General features: G+C 36.5%; 1 protein-coding gene across 1 annotated transcript in view; it reads right to left on the reverse strand.

Annotated features, from left to right (window-relative positions):
- Nucleotides 1-3,825: 3,825 nt before the first annotated feature.
- Nucleotides 3,826-22,665, reverse strand: part of HS2ST1 (heparan sulfate 2-O-sulfotransferase 1) — a 78,730-nt gene continuing 59,890 nt past the window's right edge. Inside the window, exons 3-7 of the mRNA XM_083847222.1 lie at nucleotides 17,601-17,686; nucleotides 15,155-15,293; nucleotides 12,187-12,284; nucleotides 10,710-10,867; nucleotides 3,826-8,474 (exon numbers count right to left, since the gene is read on the reverse strand). Of these exons, the coding sequence (XP_083703348.1) occupies nucleotides 8,248-8,474; nucleotides 10,710-10,867; nucleotides 12,187-12,284; nucleotides 15,155-15,293; nucleotides 17,601-17,686 (708 nt within the window). The 3' untranslated portion in view covers nucleotides 3,826-8,247. The remainder of the gene's footprint in view (nucleotides 8,475-10,709; nucleotides 10,868-12,186; nucleotides 12,285-15,154; nucleotides 15,294-17,600; nucleotides 17,687-22,665) is intronic.

A 22,665-nucleotide genomic window follows, 5' to 3' on the forward strand; every position in this document is an offset into this window, starting at 1 on the left:
CAACAAATGCTGAGAGGACATTCAGATACACAAAGAAGCTGGGTTTTGAAAGTGCAATGGAGCACCTACCTGCCTAGGCATGCTTTGTTCCTCCTGACTACTGACAGTGTTTTCAAACTTGGCTTCCAAAGATGCCTTTAAATATGACTTCTCCAGTACAATAGAGCAATGAGAACTATGACTGTATGTGTGTGGACACACGCACATACATATAAATAAATATGAGGATATTCCTGGACAGGTGCATTGGAGATGAGGGGTTACAGAACCAAAACAATGCTTAAAGCTACACATGAGCCAGCTGCAAAACTTTTGTTAATAAAACTCATTTATTGCAGTCTGATTCTCAGCTTGTCATGCACTTGTCCTGCACAAAGACTAAAAGTAATAAATAAATACGCAAGCAGAAGTTAGATACCTTTACTGGATTAAGTGACCATCAGATGCATTGGGCAAACTTCCCAATGCTGTACGCACGTTCAGTAGTGCTCACAAGCCAGTTCGGCACAACACGTGAGCACTGCCTCCGACACGCAGGACAGGGAGCGCTGCTGCCACCACTACTCTCAAAGGTGATCCTGAGTAAACACAAAGTTTGATAAACTCCCCATTGGAGCGTGACCTCATGTCTCACAACAATACCTGCGAGATAAGACTTGTCCTTTGCAAGGCTTGTGAATGAATGAAACCTATTGCGCTATCTCCCAGAGCCAGCTGAGAAAAGGGAGAGGCTGAATGCAGATGTCATACTCTCATACATTTTTCCATCCACTTGGGGAAAAAAAAGCATTGACAAAGAACGTTCACTGGGGCGGGGGGTACTGACATTTTCCTGTTTTGCTCTGTTTTTAAGGGAAAAAATCCCCAGTTGTCTTAGGAAAAACAAAACAAAACAACCCACATTTGTTGAAAAGTTTTTGTAGAGAAAACATTGTGTATGGCAATTTGTGCTGAAAGTAAACCTCAGTTTTCCAACCATCTCTCAGCAGTAGCATTTAGTATTAACAGATGTCTGGCTAGAATCCCTGAGCTCGTTCTGAATGGACACCAAAAAAAAAAGTGTAATTTTTGTTTCCTGTAATGTGAGAATAAGATGCTTTCTCCCAGACTTCATGGATTTGACTTCTATTATGCCATTACTGTCCATTTTATCTTCGAGATGCAAGGATCTCGAATGAAGAGCATACAAGCCTCCCGGGCAGCACAATCTGTTTTTCCAGATCTATAGCTTAGCATTTAGAAGTGCTGGAAGTAGGCATTTGGACTGGGGTTATAAATAGGAGAGATTTTATTCGTTGATGCACAGGCCTTGCTTATAATAGCAGTAGCCTTGATGGTTGCAACCTTGAACTCATTAATTCAGTCTAGGGAAGGCACTGAAGATCCAAAGCAGATAATTAGGCCAAAGATAGCCATCATAGCTGTTAACATTATGACGTGTACAACCTCATATAATGGTTTGTATTTCTGCCTGCACTTCCACTCCACTCTGTACCTATTGTCCTCACAGATGCACATACACCCTTTATTACCATACTGACTGCGTTACAGAACTTTTGCCCATATATTCAGTTATCATTACACAGAGGCAGCCTTGACAAAGCCAGCCTATAACTGAACAAGTCTCCAGCAGTTGAGCATTCCTTTTCCCCTTGCCAATTCTCCAAAGTCACGCAACATTTTAAAAGTTATTAAATTCTAAATAAAGGAGATTAAGGATGCCAAATTCTATTCTGTGCTAAAAATTGCAATCAATATTTGTCAAGACAATAATGTCTTAAGGGCCAGAAAACCATTATTCTCTAGACTGCCTTTTTTTTTTTTTTTTTTTTGGTAAAGAGGCTGTTCATAATATTTTCCAGTCACTGCTGCATCAAACCTAGAAGTTCTGGTTGAGTTAGAGCATTTAAGTTATCATACCAAATTGGGTATGTTTCTCTCTCAAAATAGAAAAAAAAAAAAGTGTTTTTTCTTATTAATACCAAATTTGTTTGAAATACAATGGTTTTTTTAGTTGGAAAAAAAAAAAAGATGAGTTCATACTAACAGTGGGGTGAAACAATACACGCATCTACCAGCAAGGCAGCAATCCATTTCTTAAAATATTATATGAATGTGATACCTGCATGCTTAAACTACAACCCCAATTCCCACCAACCACCTTTTTAATGTTTTGTTCTTAGATCTTTCTAATTTTTTATTTTTTTAAATAGGGAGATGGGTAATTGTTCTTTGTGCAATTACTGACATCCATGTTTGTTATGAAAAGGTATTGCCCGCATGCAGCAAATCAGACTGGTATTCAGGACAAGCCTTGTAAACACGTAGAAAGTGGGCAGAGAATGTTTATCACAGTATTTTCCATTTTTATGAGGATGCAGTTGGTTATTATGACAAGGTGAAAGGTCTCAAAGCCTTCATTTTTAGGCCACAGGTGTTCTTTGTAGAGGTTTTTTTAATAAAGAGTATTATTAGTCCTTTAAATTAGCTCTTATTGAAAGTTACCACATCTGCGTTATGTGGTAATGAAGCCAGGGGGAGGTCATAGCAGGGGACTTGTGCTTGAAGAAAACATCTGGACATTGCTTTGACATTCACTAGCAACTTCTTGTATTTTATTAAGTAAGGAAATCATACTGAAATCAAATGCAAGATTCAAACAGTAAATAATAAAATGAAAATACAGGACCTGCAAAAAAATCTAGCTTTGAACACGAAAACCTCTCCCTTCTTTCACACCCGTCTCACGAATTTCAACTGATTCGATTAATTACCTGTGCAAATGGCAGCATCGGTTAAAAAAAAGGTTCAAGCAGTACTTACCTCATACCTGTGAGAGCATTCTGTCTTTCACAGGAGAAGCTACTGTAATTTTAAATAAAACATTTTTTGTATTGTAAATTTTTGGGGCTGCCATTTTGTTTACTTCATCATTTTAGGAAGAGGTACAGTGACCGTAGAATGCCCTGTACCTCTAGATAGGCCAGGCAATTTTTTCCATTCACTTCCCACTGGCTGATAGAAGCAGAGACCTTGTTTTCCATACAGCAATTACACTTATCACTTCCAGTGATGGAAATAAGGAAAAGTCTACTTGCAACAGAAGTGGGATTTAAGGTCAGCAAAATCCTCAAGTGGAAGTTGCTGAGTAACTGCATGATGGTTCTTAATCATCAAGGCTGACAACTAAATATTTAGGAACTATCACATTAGGAAACTTGGCCGGGACAGACAGCTGTTCAGCTCCATAGTGTGTACAGCTAGGAATGTTTATAGGGTGATGTTTATAGTATGCATCAGAAATCCTAAACAGTGTCATCCCCATGCTCACTACATTTTCTTGTTTTAAGTGCTTGCCTACAAATGCAAACCACATTTCTATTCCACTCAAGTTCTTACACCACGCTCATCACTGCAGTAAGCGAGCATCTTCCAGCACCACGGTAATCTGTCACGTCGTTTGTTCTCTCAGCCAGAGACACACGTATGCATCAATTCATTGTTTTAATGCTAATTTTCTGCTCTTACAAATCTCAGTTTTAATATTAAGGAACTTTTCATTGACACTTCCAGCACCACGTATACCCACTAGAAATTTATTATGTTTCTGGCCAGAAAGCCCAATGCAAATTCTAAAGGCTTATAAGTATATTTGGTTGTAGCTATATGAAATTATTGCAGATGAACTACGCTGCAGCTCACCCCTCCCCTCCAGAATTGCAATCGCTGCAAATGAAGTTCACAATGCCGCATGACAACACGTTCTAGAAAAAGATCCTTTCATGTGAATGTGACATACAAATATTAAGACAGGACAGCAGACTCTTTTTTTCCCCTTCCCACTGGGTGTTTTATTTTATAGCATTTGCATTAGGTAATCAACTGAAACACTTCAACAACAGAAAGCTGGCAGCATAATAAGGAAAAATGGAGATTATTTCTCAAACAGCTGTGACAAAATGGTTTCAAGTTGGAATAGTATTGCACAAACGAATCAATTTACGGAGGGTGAGAGGGAGCAAACATCTTCAACATGGATTGTGAGGAAAAAAGGCACTAGTTAGCTGTGTGTATTTAAAAAGAAAAAAGTCATGAAGCACAATCCATGTTTTTTAAAATTACATTCAGTACTACTTTAGAAATGCTCACAAACCTGTCTTTTTTACAGAAGCTACAGAAACCTGCTGATGTAAATATAAGACAGTACAAGTGTATAAACATTTATAATTATGCTCCAGAAAAGTCTTCTTGAAAAGGGCTCTTTCTATAAATACTGCTGTAAAGGTTACGTAGTTGCATAGGCTTACAGTAAAGGATGCTTCCATGCAACTCCGTAGCCCTACAGTTTCCTTAAATTTAATCTCTAGTAGTCATAAAATATGCTCTAATTTTGAAGAGCTTCATTGGCAGTGCACTTGAATCAGGTTTTTCCACTGACTGCTTAAGCAGCACAGTTCAGACAGCATCATCACATAGCTTTCATCACAGACACAGTTAGCAACATCAGGTAAGTTTAATGGAAAATGTTAACAGAATTATAACAGAAAATAACCGAATTCTCCCTGATATTAAAATAGGACTGCTCTGAGATCATAAACAAGGAAATGTGTATTTCTGGAAAGTAAAAACAGCTAAGTATCTCCAGAAAAGCTAAGTACACACAAAAAGGCATTTCAAACGACCAGGATGGACTGCTGCTTCCTTCGCCATATTGTAGAGCTACCAATTTTCATGCCTGTTTGAAAATGATGCCATGATCAGCATACCATTAAGAGAGGCCGTATGAAAACAAACCCAGAGCAAACAGAAATGTACACGTAGGACACTCCACACCCTAGCATTTTGTCTGCCCACAGATGCACTAAGAAAATAAGAGTGAAATTCTTGTTGCACAGATGCAGGATTATTACGGGAAGGAGCCAAAAACACTGTTGCTCTCCCATCAACACTGCCCAGTAGATCCCAAGTGCTCCCGGCATGCTGGGGTTATGGCTATGTAGCTGCCAGCACAGCTGGTCCTAGTGCCATTACACTGACAGTCAGGAGTTTCAACAGGGCTAGAATTTTGCACAAAATCTGAGCGTTAGTTTTGTACAAAAAGTACCGAACCATGTAACAAAACCTACTCTCAACTACATATATGAGCATTTCAGCACCTTTCAAATGAACTCAGCCCAGCAAAAAGCAAGTCTCACTCCTGTGCAGAGACTACAGTGACTTCAGTTCAGAGATCTGTGTTCAGGAGGCTGCATAGTAAGTTTACTGATCATACAGCCCACAACAACAAGAGTCCATGTATTGTTGCTTTTCACTTAAACTCATTAAGGGAAAATGCACAAGATAAATTCTGTTTATATACTGTAAAATGTTTTTAATATCAGATTGGATTGATTCCTTTTCTGAATAGAAGATGAGCACAGCGGGTTATTAAAAAATTTGTAAGTTTCCTTTTCCTAAACTCTCTGCTTTTACGAAATCAAAAGATCAATAGTTCTTAATTCAAGGGATTCTAAAAAGTTCACAGTTGGGCAGATGGTAGCACTACGTACAAAAGTACAGTCTCAATTCCTTTCGTGTTCCACAGACAGTAACATTTTCAGAGTACATCTAGAATGAATTCACCTCTCCAACTGTAGCTAACATTAAAAAAAAAAGTCTTAAACTTTTGTCTCAACCTGGTCAGTTCACAGCAAAGAACAAGAAGTAAATAATATGTGTTTACTTATATGCACTATGAAAAAATATATTGCTCTTAAAAGTAAACAGAAATACAAATTTTTCTACCATTCCTGAAGCCTTATATTTCAGAAATCCTTAATCTGGGGTGGGGGGAGGGAATACAACTTTAAGAACTGCTTATGAAATAGAATAGGTTTCTGTAGGCTGTACTGAAATCACTAGCAGCTTTGCTTATTTTTTTTTCTTGTGAATACAGAAGTATTTGCGTACATAACTTTTTTCATTACTTAGATGAATGTTGTATGTTTTTACTTAGTAAATGCTTCCTTTCTCCTAGAGGTGCTCTTCTGAAAATTTTGAAGAAGACTCAAGAAGGTAACTTACCAAATCATACTGAAGGAAAACAACGTAGTCAAAAATACCTAAAATAAAACTATCACCTAGTAGATAATCTTTACTGGGTTTATAAATATTCCTCTTATTTCAAAAAGGCTATTGCTTCATTTTAGAAGTTTTTATATCTCCATTAGCTACTTCTTGTGTACAACTCCTCAGCTCCTTCCTTTAGCTAGAAACTGTCTTCATGTGTGAACGCATCTCATTCCCAGGCATGTTGGCATTATTCGTGACGTCAATAGACAAGAACTAGCACAGGAAATCTTATGCATGGTTCACACTATATAAATGGTAAGCTACCAGAAGGAACTTCCCTGATTATTTGGGAAGAACAATGAGGTCTATTTTTAAAATTCAAAGAGAAAATCCAAGAAAACAAAGAAAAGGCAAGATGTACTTGATAGTCTGTCATTATCCTGTCTGTAATTGGACTGTTGCTTTTGGCTGCAGACACCCAGTTCACAGACCATTTTCCATTTCCTTTGTTTTCATTACAAGAACAAGCTGGTTAAAGAAACTCCAGTTGGTAATTTTAAACTAAGCCTTCAGCATCATCCCTTAGGAATTAAAACCTTTACAACGATTTTTTACTTTGTCTCCTCAGTGCCTTCCCCCATCAGACCCTGTGAAAAGCACTTTAAGAAAAGGCAGGTGTAAGATGTGTAAATACTCAGATCTTAACAAAAATTCAATAGGAAACAAATTCTTGTAGTTCTCCACTGCCATTTGCTATAATGCAGTGGCCCCAAACATCTGTTCTCAAGTTTCAATTTACTTGATTTACCAGGTGTTTCACATTGTTAATAATGGCAACTCACAAATTTACAATAGTCACATAAGGCAGTTACATAAATACAATTATGTCAAGCTCACTGCATCTTTCTCAACCAGACTACACATCACATTTTTCTTCTTTTCCTCTTAACATAACAAAGGATGACGACAACATTTCTGCAAAGAGAATCCCTGGACAACATTCTAGTATTAAAGTCATAGAGGTCACTGAAGTGCATTTCTGCAATGTCCAACAGTTAATTCAACCAGGAAGTATATGTGATGGTTTTTTTTTTACTTCACACAACCGAATGGGTGCAAAAAAAAAAAAAAAAAAAAACCAAACCCGAAAACCAAAAACCCACTTTGAACGAGTTACTTTAAACCTTTTGGTCCAAATACATAAAATAAGCAGTATTTACAGCATTTTACTTCTTTTGTAAATGCAATGCTTTAAAACACATTATAAAGCACCTTAGTAAAAATATTCTACAGGTAAAAGTCTCGAAGTAGTAGGAAAACCCTAACCATACCACAGCTCACTAATGGAGTCATAATATGGATTCACCAATACCTCAGCTTACAATTACTACAAAGAATCCATGGAGAAACTTTATATTGAATTTACTATTTTTATACCACTGTAAGCATCAACTAGAACTGCAGACAATACCAACTTTCTTTGCAGTTTTCCCAACCTCAGTCAGGGGTGGTGTGAATAAAAAAAACAAAAGAACTCGCCCCTCCCCCCCACTGCTCTGATTCTTTAACTTTTTACAATATTATTTGAAAATGATGTTGTTTTAACACTAATGCTTAGTTGTAATTTTTTAATAAAACCACATATATAAATATGGGCAATTCCAGCAGCAGCATTTCTCAGCAGAACATGATTAACCATCCCAAATAATATCATGTGACATGATTCACAAAAACAAAGCACAGATGTCAACCAGTTATTAACACTACTCATATAGTATACAACCAAAATTTCCATGTTGAAAGCTGGGAAAAATGACTTCCTCTTCACAGAAGTATAAACAAAAATAAATTGCTCTGAAAATTAAAAAGAGCATTAACAGAAGCATTTTTTGTTTATATTTTCAACTAGAACTGCTGTGTGTTAATTGCTCCAAATTAAAGTGTAGATTTCTTCAGGTAAAGGGTATTAACTCCCACTGAAAGTATTAGTTAGATAAAAGAAATGAAACTTTTGCTTCTGGATTACCAACATGGTTAGTTGGTATCCAACGCCCCGGAGGTGATCCACAGCCCACTTTGCTCAGATCTAGAGAGAAATGTCTTGGAGGTCTACAAGCAATCTAATTTCCATGGCTGAGGACTGTGATGATGATGTGACCAAAGATTTAGGTCCATAAATCTACCAGTACTGTGTTCTTAGTTTGATTTAGGGTAAATCTTTTCATAGAAAAAGTTTTGAGCCAGAATATACAATTCTCCATCTTTTTCCCGAACTGCATGTGCTCTGACGAATTGAAATTGCTCCAGTGCAAATTCATAGAACTCATTTTCCATTTTCCAGATTTCAGACTGTTGTAGCTTGGCAATAGTTTCTTTTGTGGGAAGTTTTTTCTCAGTTGTTTTCCTAAGATGAGACTTCTTTCCTAAATGCAAAATGAAAGTAATAGCTTCACTTTAACGTTCACGTGATGAAAAAATGTATACAGTCCTTTTATTTACAGAGTTTTCACACTCTCAGCACGCTGATAAACTGCATTCGAAGTGACACAACTTAATCCAGAATTTATTAACGCAACATGTTGGGCTGGAAAATTGCAGTCTCTCACTAAATGTTAATGAATTTTGCAACAGTTCTTTCAAGTCTTTCTTCTTACTCTAATAAAACCAGGGAATGAACATTTCATTTAAGGAACAAGATTACTCCACGTAATGTACTCGGAGCACAATTAGTCTTTCAGAATTTATTATTTAGATGTTAATATGGTATTTAATGTTAAGAGTTTTATAAACTGCAGAGCCAGAGACTTAGCTAATGAGACTAAGATGACCAAAATGATGAAAATATTTTCCTTAAGAAGTGCTATCTGCTGTTTTATATTAAATTTGTCAATAGTACTTATCTAGGGCTTGATGCATCAGTTCCATTTCTACCATTTGCAGAAAGAAGCCCTACTAATAAGGATCTTTTCCTCATCATAAGTTGCATGGCCAGCTCACAGAAAGGGATCTACCTGTATAGCAAAAATCTTATTATGACCCCAGAAGTACTTGGACCTTTGTATCCCAAGTAAACCAATGGTTTGGGGAAACAGGATAATCTTGGAGAGAAAACACTTCCATATAGGCAGGAAGAAATAAATTCACAGTGAACCTAAATCTCAAATACTGTGTGAAGGACAGTGGTCTGTGAGCTGGAAAAGGTACAGAGAAAGGAAACAAAGCCAATCACAGATGTAAAACAGTTTCCACAGAGAAAGGTTAGAATTCAGGTTAGAATTCTTCAGCCCCACCACCTTAGCAAAAAACAAAACAAAACGAAACAAAACTTGGAAAAGACTGCGTACTACTGTTCTCAGATCCTTCATAAAGGAATGGGGGGCCTCAAATGGAACTACACGATATGTTCAAAGCACAAGCATGTTTTGTCATACTGAACTGTAGGCTTTTTCAGCTTAACTGTGGAACTTCCTGTCACAGAGTGTTGTGGCAAGTTTGAGAATTTTTTAAAAGTCAGTTGATGGCATAAAAATTCTCCAAAGAAATAAAAGTTATCCTTCAAAGTGCATTTTACTCATTCTTCGGAACTGAAGATAACCTATAGTGATGACTATCATGTACTTGTCCTGTTCTTACACACTTTCGCCGATGTTTGCTGATGACCACTGCCAGATACCACACACTGAGCTTTAAGTATTTAATTAAGTATTCATGAGCCGTATGGATCTTCAGTCTGACCAAGAAATCCTGTGATACATACTGTGTAACATGAGTCAGAGTTCTCCAAAAAAAACCTTCATTACACTCACTGTTTCTGAATACCACGTGTAGCATTTTTAAGTTAACTTTCCCAGTTATTGAGATACCATTTTGCTCACTCTGTCCTGACATTCCTTAATGAATAATTTGCCATACTGGGTCAGAATTCCCAGGTTATCCAGAGGGGGTCTTCAAAACTTCTTCTGCATGATCTGTGACTGAGTTTAAGAATGCCTGAACTAAAGAATAATTATTTCAGTTTTTCAAATCATTGTGATAAAAGCAAATTTAAGGAAGCCATCTGAACAAAATATGTTTCAATTTTCTTGTTTAAAACTCATTTTTCTTCCCCTTTGTCATTTGAAGATCTAAATTTTGATTTTCAACACAGGTGCAGACAAGATGAGTTTTTTTTTCCCTTTTTGTTTTAAAAAGAAAATGCATTCAAATCAAAACTGATTTTATGCAGATAACAAGGTTGCATCAAGAACAGATAATTTCAGCAGGACTTCTGAGGAAATAAAAATCTGCTACTACCAACCACTTAATGTAACTGAAGCCCCTGCAAGCCTTTTCAAAAATATTCTGACAAACACCTGCTGCAATTTCCTAAGTGTATATTTTGAGCTTTCTGTGATTTGCAAGTGTAGCATACCTACAAAACTGCCTTTAGCCCAGTCTTCAACATTTACAGTTTGTGTAAGACAGTAAGACACTTGGGTAGCCCTCAAAAATTTGTATGGAGAGTTTTCTTGGAAGAGTCTCTCTCTTCTGTAGGGATATCAGTCAACGGAGAAGCAAGCTTGGTAGAGACTCAAAACTATTCATCTAGGTTTAAATAATTCACATAAAAAAGAGCGATAAGAGCATGAATGGGATATGGAAATCAACCATTTAAATACCTGTCCGGTACAGTTCTGTGGCACCCCTGAAGAACCGGGGCAAGGCTGCCTCCAATAACATGATGAAGTCTTCAAGCTCTTCAGTAACTCCCACTAGGAAGTATTCATTAATCAGGTTGTACTTGGCTTGTTCCAAAGCCCATCTACTTCCCACATTCCTAAAATGGCAAATAACAATTACGGCAAGCTCTGATGTCAGCCAACAATCCTTGGTCCCTAGGTGGAGATCACTTCATACATAACAGGACATTTGTACAGGAAAGGCAAGATTCATTTCAAACTATAACCATTTCTGTCTTCATTTCCCTTTCCAGTTTCTCTTACCTGTGTTCATATCTAAAACATCATATCTATCATATCTAAAATTTCAATTCTCTAGTTATTTTGAATAACAACTTATCCATTTAAAAAGCATATATGTATATGGTTACTGTCTCTATTAAGGCAATTTTTGGAGGATTTTCTCCACTTTCACATTAGACACCAGAAATGGTTCTGGTAAGAACGCACCTTCCTTTTTGCATTGTACAAGCATAATTCTGTACTAGAAAGTCATTGCAGTTAATGGGAGGACTTCCCTATTGAACAACAAAGACAACAATTAAAATGGCATTTTCCTTCTTTCTATAGCTCTAGACAGGGTGAAAATATAGGCTCAGACGTATTTCTTTTTCTCTGCTTGTTCACCTGTATGACCAAGAGGCACTGAAAGAGAAGTTCCCAAGTGACCATTTGCTTTGCTTATGCTTAAACTAATTCCATTTGGATGAACACTACCTGTGACAAACTAAAACAATTCCCCTTGATTTCACTCAGAATCCATCATATCATTTGTGTGTTTTTGTTTGTTTTTAATTTATTATCATTTTCTCTTTTACATAGTACTTGCATGTGATTTGTTTTATGTGACTAACCATTTTTCCAAATTAGGGTTTGCTAAACAGTTCTTTAAAGCCTGTGCCATTGTTATAAAACAAGATGCATTGACAGATGGACACTATTTGCTTTTGTTTCAGTTTCTACTATGTATCGACTACTGATGTCTGGTAAACGTTTAAGTAGATAAATTTATCCAGATCTCAAATACTTCATTCTCAAAAAAACCACAACCAAACAACAGCTCCAGGAGCTTGAACAAAATATCTCCACTCAGAAAAACAGATATTGTAACCTGACATAAATGAAAAATGTAAAGATCCCAAATCTACAAATAATAATTTTTTAAAACAAAATTAAGTTTTTCCTCAGAACACTGCTGATACAGAATCCTAACATATTGCTTGTTTAAAGGACTTCAGTACTGCTTCAGTAAAAAGCATTTTGAGGCGTCTTCAAAGAAAATACGTAATAAGAAGAATTAGTAAAGTACCTTCTGCTACACTTCATCCAGTCCCCCAACTGTACTACACATTCGTTACACTTATATTTCAGCGATGATATACTTGACTAAGAACTTAAGCCACGTTTATCTCCCTACCAGCACTCGGAGCTGTGGCCACAGAAGAACGGAATTTGAAGCCAAAGTTTCTCCGGAGCACAGTCTGAACCTCCAGCTGCCACACATTCATCGAAGGTCTGGAACAAAGACAGACGGAGCTGAGCTTTACAGTTGGGTATGTGTATCACACATCTCAACCTGCTTAGTTGCTAAATGTAGCGGGGACACAAAAACACCAGATATGATGTGAAAGAATGAAAATAATGTTTTGAAGTCTTGCTATTACAATATTTTATTGGGAGGACCTACTTGTCTGAATCAAACTAGTATTTAGAAAACCTTTTATAAACAGAGGTAATCAACAACTGGATCCTACTTGTGTCCCCTGACAAAGGTGCTACATCAAAACTAGCAAAACCAGTCAGTAAGTGTTGGTATTGTCATTTTTCCCCTCACAAGAGAAGTTACTAACGATATGTCAAATGTCATCGGGACTTGTGTAATACTGGAGCAGCTGGATCTTTAGAGCACAGAACACTGTGCCTTTTGTGTTTTAGATTGAAGTCTGTTCTATTACATTTTAAATATTATGACAAAGAACTGATGTTTCAGAGGCAATCAGAAGTGAAAGCAAGTTGTTCACTGGGTAACAGAATATTCCAAACAACATGGACAGACAGCTGTAGCCACACAGAGTTTCAATTACAGCAACAGTTACAATAAAAACTCCATTAGCATTGTAAAGAATGTGCAAGTATTTTACCCAGCCACCATAAAATGAGTAATTATGATATTTTTAGTCAACATATGAGCTACTTACCTAGATTTATTTTGAGGTAAAGATCCTGAGATAACCTGAAAAACTTAATGGTGTGAGGCCAAAGCAGGAATTAACCTGTAGTCTTGTTCCGCATTGCTCTTTGAGTTTCAAATAGCTGATACATGTTACACATCAAACATGAAAGCACAGCTTAACAAGGTAAACAGGACATTGCTTTCCTAGGTATGCTTTCTCTGGAATAGCCCTCCAGAGAAATTCTGGTCTCATCTACCATGATTATTTTATAGCATCAACATCACCTAGAAATTAAATCGTGTAAATGCACCTCCTAACTTATGAATGTACATACTAAATATGAACTGGCACCTGTCGAAAGTAAGACTTCTTTGCTTATGCCTGGAGGTTATTTTATAGTTAAAGTGTTTAAGAAAGGAAATAATTTTTAAATTAAGATTAAAAAGGAGAAGTCCCCTTCCCCACTTCCTCTTCCGTACATACCTTGACTGCTCCATCCAGAAACTTTACCTTAAGAAACATTTTACAGACTCTGTTCTTGGAGCTGAACTATAACTTTTGAAGTACAGGTGTTTAGAAAGAAAATTAACTCTCCCATGTACATTGTGATCATAACATCATAAACAGAAAATTATTAATGCAATGCATTAATGCATTACATAATTAGGAATGAATTTCAACTTCTTCCAGTAAGTTAGAAATTAAAGCGCAGTCTAACCAAGCAGTAGTACTGTGGGTTTTGGTTTAATGTTTCCCAGTGACTATTTACCAAGTCTGTCCAGAATATAATTAAAAACTAAAACAACACTTTTAGATTTCATTCTTTTTTGTAAGTATTAAATTCTATAAATGGCTTGGACTCAGCAGCATGCTGAGCTTTCCACCCCACTCATCTCTATCAGAAAGAAGTTCCACTGGCCAAATTATGCTCTTCGTGAAAAGGAACAGAGTAGGTTATGGTAGACTGGATCCTAGGTCTCTTTTTAAAAATGCTTTAACAATACCATAACATCAAATCATCTCTCTATGTATTTTAAAACATAATTTAGTTCACTGTTCTGCTTGAAGCATTCCTCCGTCTGTGCTGTAGGATGCCTGGACAAACTGAAATGCAGTAGCAGAAGATGGCGCCAAAACCTCAGTAACAGAGGAAGGTAAGTGATGTGTAACAAGATCAGTGTAACAAGAGTAATCAGCAGCAGAAAAAAAAATAAAAATAAAAAAAGAGGAATGGTCCCTACCCAGGATTTAAAAAAAACACCATTAACAAGGGGTAGTGTGGGAAGCATGCAAAATGATTAGTTACATTTTCTGGTAGTTATGGTTTTTGTAGACATATGCACTAAGATGTAATCAATGTGATTTTTCCTTAGTTCATTACAAAAACAAACAAACAAAAAATATCATTTAAAAACTATTGCCATTGAAAGCTTAAAAATGGTTTGGCTCTGTAAAGTATAATCCATGTCCACCCCACCAGCTTCCACACTGCTCTAACTGTAGTCTCATAAACTATATTAATCTATTTAATACCTTATTTTCCTTCCTGATTTGAAGAAAGTCCAAGGCAACATGCTTTGATAAATGTCTTACTGTAAACCATTATAGTGGATGTGTAGATTTTTTTCTGGAATAATCTTATGAGCCCTAAATGAGGTTACAGTTCTGAGGTTGTAATGGCAATCAAGACTTGAATGTGCTAACCTGAACTACTCTTATAGCCTTCTAATATAGATGGAAGAAGTATAGAAATATGATTCATACTCCACAGCTTTCAAGAAGACTCTATATATTTTCATTGTAATATTTACATTAAAATAATAAATTAATTGGGTTTCTAGTGATAAATAAGATAAATGTCAAGGCCAAATTGTCAGCAGTTCCACAGCTTTTGGTGAAAAATGTATCTAGCTTAATTTTCAACAAGAAGAGTATACTTAGTGTGATACTTGCATCTCTGGATACTGAAAACAGTAATTTAATTTTAAACAAATTGCAACATAAAGCTAATTTATAGAGTTACAAAGAACATAGTCAAAGCTACATTCCGGTCCAGTACTTACACCAAGGGTAGATTATAACTTAACAAAGCCACCACCATCACTAATGCCGATACAAGAACTTGTATTCAGCTTTTATCAGTACATATTTCTTAAATTGTTTTCAGATTAACTTTGGTAAGAACAACACATAGAGCAAAATGTACTTTACCTTCTTATCTCCCTGTTTTCGCCTTCGTAGCCCTGGTCTGTAATCATCTCCAAAGCGCAGAAAGTAATAATAAGAAACTAGTCGTTCTATAGGGTCTCTTATGACATTTATGTAAATTGGTTTCTTTTTAACACCAAACCTGAAGTAAAAGAGGAAAAAAATGTCTTTTAAAGGTGAATCAAAGTTTCTCATCTAATACCTAAAAGCCTGTCTCTATAGGTACCTGTCTCTAGATGCCTGTCTGAGTCTTCTACTGAAGAGACATACAACTGAAATCCATATACAGTGCAGATGCTGGTGAGAGGAAGTTTAATGATTCATCTCACCTCTATATCCAGCGCATGACATGGATGTGAAAGCCAGTTCAATTTCAGTTTTCTTAGTACAGTGGTTGATTATTTATTTAACAAAACAAACAAAACTGAAATATTCTCACACAACAGATACTACAAGTGTTTATACAACTACCCTGACTCTAGAAATGTCTCAATTAATCTAGCGGCTGCATATATGTTAATAATAAGCAGACAGGGCATTCAATACTGAATTCCTGTCTCCTACTACCACTGCCATCCTAACCCATCCTGTGCAATGAGCACGGAGTTTTCCTGGCAGGGCTCAACTTATCAGCGACAAACTCTGACAGAAGGAAGACAGAACTCTGAGCCCATCCATTACCTGGGCTGATTACTTGGATGTATGGCTATGCTTATTAAATAGGAGCCTAAGATAGTATCTGTAACCATACTGATTTCTCTATCACAGACAGAAAAATGTTTCCTCACACATCTACCTAAGCTAAATTTTACTTACTGTGGTACAAGCTGGAAGCTTGATGAAATGAGTTCATAAGCTCATGGGACACACGAAGAAGATTTAAACCACCAAACCTGTTTTGTACAAATGCCATCTTTCAATAAAAACCACAAATATGAAACAATAAGCTGTTGTGGAAAAAAATTAATTGTTTGGATGAAAGGATAGCAATGTACACAAGGATAATGCAGTCTTAGAGGGAAGATGCAGATGAAGGAAATCTGTGAAACTGCCTAGATGCTTTCTAGATATAAAATACTTATTTTAGTTTAAAGACTTCCGGTATCTGAAAATGTTTTCAGCTTCATGAAGTGAACAGGGTATAAAATAACATTCATTTTTGATTCATCTTTGCTGTTCCAGAAAGCTGTTATTCCAATAGGAGTTCAGTTCAACGGTTTATTCACGTTTAACTTTTAAAGGCAGAACGGAAGCTAATGAAATTTGATGCATTTTATTTTATTGGTAGATTTGCCATTAAGACTTCTTGCCTGGTACTTTTTGTAAACTTCAACCTTTTACTTGGTGCCATTGGTAATTTTCAGTCACTACTGTAGCTTTTAGCATTTTCTATTATCTAACCTACTGTACTGGGAAACCATGAAACTCTCACTTCCCCTTTTCATTCTCTATAATAAAAAGCTAGACTTAAAAGTTAGTGTACATGACAGAAAGAAACGTTGAAAGCAATGACTAAAAATTAATTTTCTACATGAAAAAAAAAAAAGGTATTTTTATTAAATTAAATGTTCTAGCACACAGAAACGTATCATTACTCAGGACTGACCAGCAACAAGAGGTAAAGGTGGTGGTTGCTATTGTTTTTTGCAGCAGCAGAATACGCTCAGCTCTAAAAAATCCATTTTCAATTATAAGCCTTTTTCCTCATACTACAAGTCTGGGATGAAGCACTGCTAAGCAAAATTGAATTGCCAGTTGAAGGGGAGGTTTCACAAGACAAAGTTACTCAGGATCACAGCTTTAGATACAGAAGCAAAAATAAGACAAGAATAGAAACACATGTGAGCAAGAATATAGATATGATCCTTCAACCTTTGAAGTCACCAGGAGGTGATTTCTTTTAAATTAATTTTAGAAGTAGTAGGATTAAACTCCACAAGAATTATTTCTATGCTTTTTACAGCAAGTCAGATTACTATAGGCCAGAAAAAAATGCTTAAAATATAACTTAGTATCTTGATAAAGTGTAAAGGGATACTCTGAAAGAGAATAACTACATAACTTAAGAAAGAGGTGTCATTACTTGATAGAAACATATTTTAGAACAGGTATCTAAAACTTCTTGGAATGGGAAGCCAATCACTTAGGTAGAACTACCAGTGTCCCAGAGAAAAGTGAGAATTTTCAGCAAAACAAACTGACATTCAGCCACGGAATACTAAACCTAGTATACAGACAGTTTTGAAATATGATTCGGCTACGTGTTATGCAAAAAGACAAGAGAAAACTGTGAAAATCAAACCAAATACTGCTCCTCCTAGGAATCTCAGCATTTGAATTTAAAAAACAGCAGTTTTTCATCACTAGAGGGCAGTAATATCCCAGATGGAGCCAAGCAACTTATTTAAACTACTATGCCACTCAACAGATAAATCCATGGGTAACATACTTTGCAAAGTCCAAATAAGATACGTGTCCATGGTAAAATCCTGGTTTCATTTCCTTCCAGGAAGTCACGTTCTTCACAAATCGAACCTGTAAAAGTAGACAGCAGTGTTTCAGTACACCTGGAACACATTAAGCTTTGTCTAACACGGTGGATTTTTTATTTTTTATTTTTATTTTATTTTATTTTTGTTCAAGTAAAATCTTACAATGCATTTGAAGAGAAAGGTTTTCTTGAATATTACCAAACAATCTGTGCAAAATAAAAGTTAGACTTTTTGCAAGCATATAGATGACTAATTTTAGATCATCACAGTTTAATGATCTGAAGCTAACCAAAAGCAGAATACAGCAAGCAGAAGATAAATTCAACAAAAGCTACCACAACAACATTAACAATGCAAACATGTAATTTTTTGTTGGTGAATCTTATCTGTAACTTGAAAGGAATCCAGACTTTTCTTGACTATAAGTAGAAATGCAAGTATACCTTTGATGGAATTGTTTGGCTTGTATTCCGTTCTTCAAATAAAAGCATACCAGACTTACAAGCATATTCTTGGACCTATTTTACTGGAATATAAAAAACAAATCCAATGGTTCATTTGGCCCCCCTCCCAAAATGCAATGCGTGAGTAATCCAGAAATTTTGTAAATGTATAAAGTGTAAATTAGATCTACAGTTTATGACCTTGAACAGTTCGCATAAATCTAGCGAAACTTCCATGTTAAAGCATGAATTAGGCCTTAAACAAAGGCTGAGAAAAGAGCTACCAGCAAACTTCACGATAACTAGGAACAGCTTTGCATTTCAAAGATAAAAACAAAATAAGATACATGCCCCAAAACAGAAAGTATGATTAAATTAAGTGGGGCATACAAATCCTGATGTAGCTTGCCTTTATTAGGTAAGAAGAATATTTTAACATAAAAGTATTTAGCTCTGAAAATTATTTCAAAACTAGTGAATTGGATAATAAAGAAAAGATGATAAATTTGTACTGCCTGAGTTGTAGTACAATGCTACACCATTTCTGACAATAAGAATTAGAAGACAGATGTGTATTACCTGTACATCTACACTATCTTTTTTGTTATACAGTGACGTAGATAAGCACAAAGATACTGAGACAAGAGTCATGAAACAAAAGTTGGACAGCTTACAACAACATGCTAACATTCTCTGTAAAGTGTAATAGTGCCTTGAAACATGAAATAAAACACTGACCAATGAAGATTTTAAGAGGCAAGACTGGCCTGTTACTGCTTCCTCACACGTGCAACCTTGCTGTCTAGGACTTAGCATGGCACTTGGTAATTTACCTTTTTTCCCCTCAAACACTGGCTCTTGGACTCAGGTAAAATAAATGGATACCACTTTTTCCTAACAGGCAGCGTTCATTTTTTTTAGTGCATAGATTTCACAGTCTGAGGCATTTTGCAATTTAAACCATATATTGCATAGGAAAATGGTGGCAAGTTTACCTGAAAAGCTCCGCATAATGTTATATAACGGTGTTTCATAAATTGCACTGGTTTTCTGCCTCGTTTTGTCTACAGCACGAAGTATAATATATCTATATGATTTTGAATCCAGTCAGACTACCTATGCTACTACTGAAATAAACCCAGCTTTCATTGACTATACCTTTTTTAGGATAAATGATAAGATACTTTCAGTGGAGAGCCTCAGCTATGAGTATTTCTATACTTAAGAATGAAGTTTCTTAAACGCAGAGTACATGTTATCCTCCCTCCCTTCATCCCCAAGCCCCCAAATGCTACAGCTGGTTGATACAACTCTATAAGATAACCAGTAATGCTACCTATTTTGTATAATCCAGCACGCAAATAAAGCTCACATTTCAATTACACTTCCATGGGCAAGTTTTCTGATGCACCAGCTAGATTTGAGTTTGTACTAGACTAGGCCTAGACACAGGAAAATGTTAACTGCAAATTCCCCAGGGTCAGTTCTGTCAGTCCGTCAGACCTCCACACCACCATCTGCCTTCTCACCTGAGATGTGCCAGTAACAGTTTTTTTCAGAAAAAAAACAACAAAGCAAAGTTAAAAAAAAAAAAGCTTTGTCTTACGATTACTTTGCTAATATTTTTTTTATGAACACAGGGTTATTATAGAAGAAACTGCATTTTATGCTGTATATCAGAGACCCGACTGGATGTTCTAACCTTTTATTAGCTTTAACACTAACACCAGGGAAGCTACGAGAAGGCTAAGAAGGTTTTATATGACATTTACATCTGCCTTAAGATATTGTCCAGCTACGCACTGTGCCCCTGAGAATGCAAGTTTTTAACACCTCTATCTAGCTTGCAGGCAAGAGATTTTTTCCCCCTTTCCCAATATTTGCAGCATTCCAAAAATTAGAAGCATTCCAGGTCCCAGATAGCCTAACGAGTCTGGATTCACACATTTTTAGGGCAGAGAAGTATACTGTTTGCTGATTCTTATTGTCAGACATGATCAATTTTATTTTTCTCTTCAGGGTTTAGCAGATACTGGAGCTTTCAAGAGACCAGGCAAGCTTCTCAACCTGAATCCAACTGAATAAAATTTGAGGTTACTTTGAAAGTTCAGATAGAAGCGAATGGAATTTCTGTGAAGTTGTTTCATGGTGCTTTATATAATCAGCTACAAAGTTGCTCCACAGCCTTTAGTAAGTGAGAAATCAGCTGAGTTTCACTGAATTAAAAAGTCAGATCAAACGTACTCTGGGGGCGTAAGATGTCCTGAAAGGTAAGTTAAATGCATTCAGTTTCTAGGACGATAAGAATTTAAAGCAAGTGTCAGTGAGCTGAAAGAAAAAAAGGAAAAAAAAAAAGAAAAAAACTCAGCATACTTGGTCTGGGCAACAAGTCCAGTGGACTCTATGTATGCAAACCGGTGTTCTGGTCATTACCCCGTGGCCCGGTATCAAGTGGATGTTTGCACACCGAAAATTCCCCAGCTTTTCCCTCCATTATATTATAGATCTGTCAATTGCTAAATAACTGACTGGATATTACAAATAGATGGGGTATGGCTACCAGAAGCCTGGTAAGGACACATGAGAATTTTCCATTTGACCTGGGAAAAAGAAAGCTCTCAGGAAAGACTGCATACCAACATGGTGTCACCATTACAAGAAACACCAGATTCAGATTTCAAGACCAAACACGATGGGATTACTAAATCAGAACCCTTCCGTAGGCAGGCACTGGTAGCTTAGCTATCCAAGTTGTCATATAGGCTCATAACTTGCAGCTACCTCCAAATTAGATGGCCAGGACCACTGGAAACCAGCTAGCAGCACAGGTTGGCTGAATGCCATGAGAAACCGCAAGCAAGCTCAAGGCAAGGGCAGCTGAGAAGCAAGTTTATGAGATGAAGAGATGGGAGTTCACCAGTCCTGCCATGGTAAAGCCAGAACACCTGACCGGCATGAACAGCTCTTCCTCAGAAGAAAAAAAATAGAAGGAAATACAAAGAAAATAGAAGGAAATGGCCAATGTGCAGTAGTAGACACTAGTATGCACTCGGCCATCTAACTCGGAGAGAAAAGTTCCTAAATGTTCAGCACCAGATGACGACACTGCCCCTGCTATCTGACCCACTGCAACCTTTCTGTTGTTCCCCTTTTGATGGTCATTGAAACCATCACCAGTAGAGGAAATACATATTACTAAAGTCAGTATGAGTCTGGTATCCTCTGAGAGGTCACTGTTTTAGAATACATTAGGAAGAAAGATTATATGCTTTCAGCTGTCTTTTTTGAGGAAAATGGGGAGAGAAACTGCAGGAGATATAACAACAAACTACAAACAGCAAGTTGAGGTAGTAAAATGTGGGATAATCATACCATGTTTTCTGTATGTTCACAACAAAAGTACACGATATGTACTCATACCCTCTTTTTTCTAATAATATATCAAGAATACATGCTGAAAGATAGAATAACAATTTAGTTTTAGATATGTTAGATGACACTTCCTCCATGTAACAAAAGAAGCTAAAGTCTGTGTGGCTGGTATGCCATCCAGTTAGCCATAACAAAGGCATACTTGTATGGACAAAACACATCAGTACTGAAACATGCAAGCAACAAATAAATTCCAATCAAATGTTTTCTCCATTTAATGAAGGCAATAGTTTTTGTTACAGACCATGGAGGTCTGAAACGCAGCATGGTAAATGTGGCACTGAGCTCGCTGCAAAGAAAAGGCCCAACCTGTGGAAAGAGGGGCAGTTCACAGGATCCTGCTTTCAGGCAAGCTGCAAAAGAGAGAAGGGCAGCTGGGAAAAATTCCATCTGAAACTAAAATGGATGTGTTAGGGACTCTTATGGGATTATCTCAAAGCAGCTACAGTTTATATTTGGAGTGGATTTTAAGTAGCTTTTTTTCCCAGATTGCGTTCAAGAAGTAAAGGTTTCACAGATGGGCAGAGAACTTAAAATCTGTAACAGAATTAGAATAGTTTGGAAAAAGTACAGCAGAAATAGTATATACCAGAGGGCTTACTATTTTACCAATTTATTTATGTCAGCCTAAGACAACCTTCACCTTGCTCAGGGAGGTTTTTGTTTTTTTTAAACAGAAAGTATCACTGATAAAAACAAATTTGCCTTTGTGATGTGTTCATGTATTTTACTAGTGGTATATATACACCTAATGCACTCAACTCAGTGGGACTGGTGAAGGCGGCATGTGAATATGTCATGCATATCCAAGCCCACAAGGAGCAAGCACACATCAGCTACTACTCAGCACCCTTAACATCTCCAGAATTGTGTGTTATGACTTCCAATGGGAAGTTGCTAATCATATACACAACGTATCTCAATATGCTAAAGAAATGTTTTTTCTTTGAAGAACTATGTAATATATAAAGCTTTTCATTGTTAGCATCTCCCAGCTAATGACCACTGAAGAAGAGTATCAACTGTCTAATTAACAACATGAATCACCACTTTGGACAATAGCACAATATCAAATTAATTTAGAACTGCCAGTATTGTATACATGCCCAGCATTGAATTGATTTGATTATTCACAGAAACAGAAACT

Source organism: Anser anser, assembly GCF_964211835.1.
Source record: "Anser anser genome assembly, chromosome: 8".
NCBI lineage: Eukaryota > Metazoa > Chordata > Aves > Anseriformes > Anatidae > Anser > Anser anser.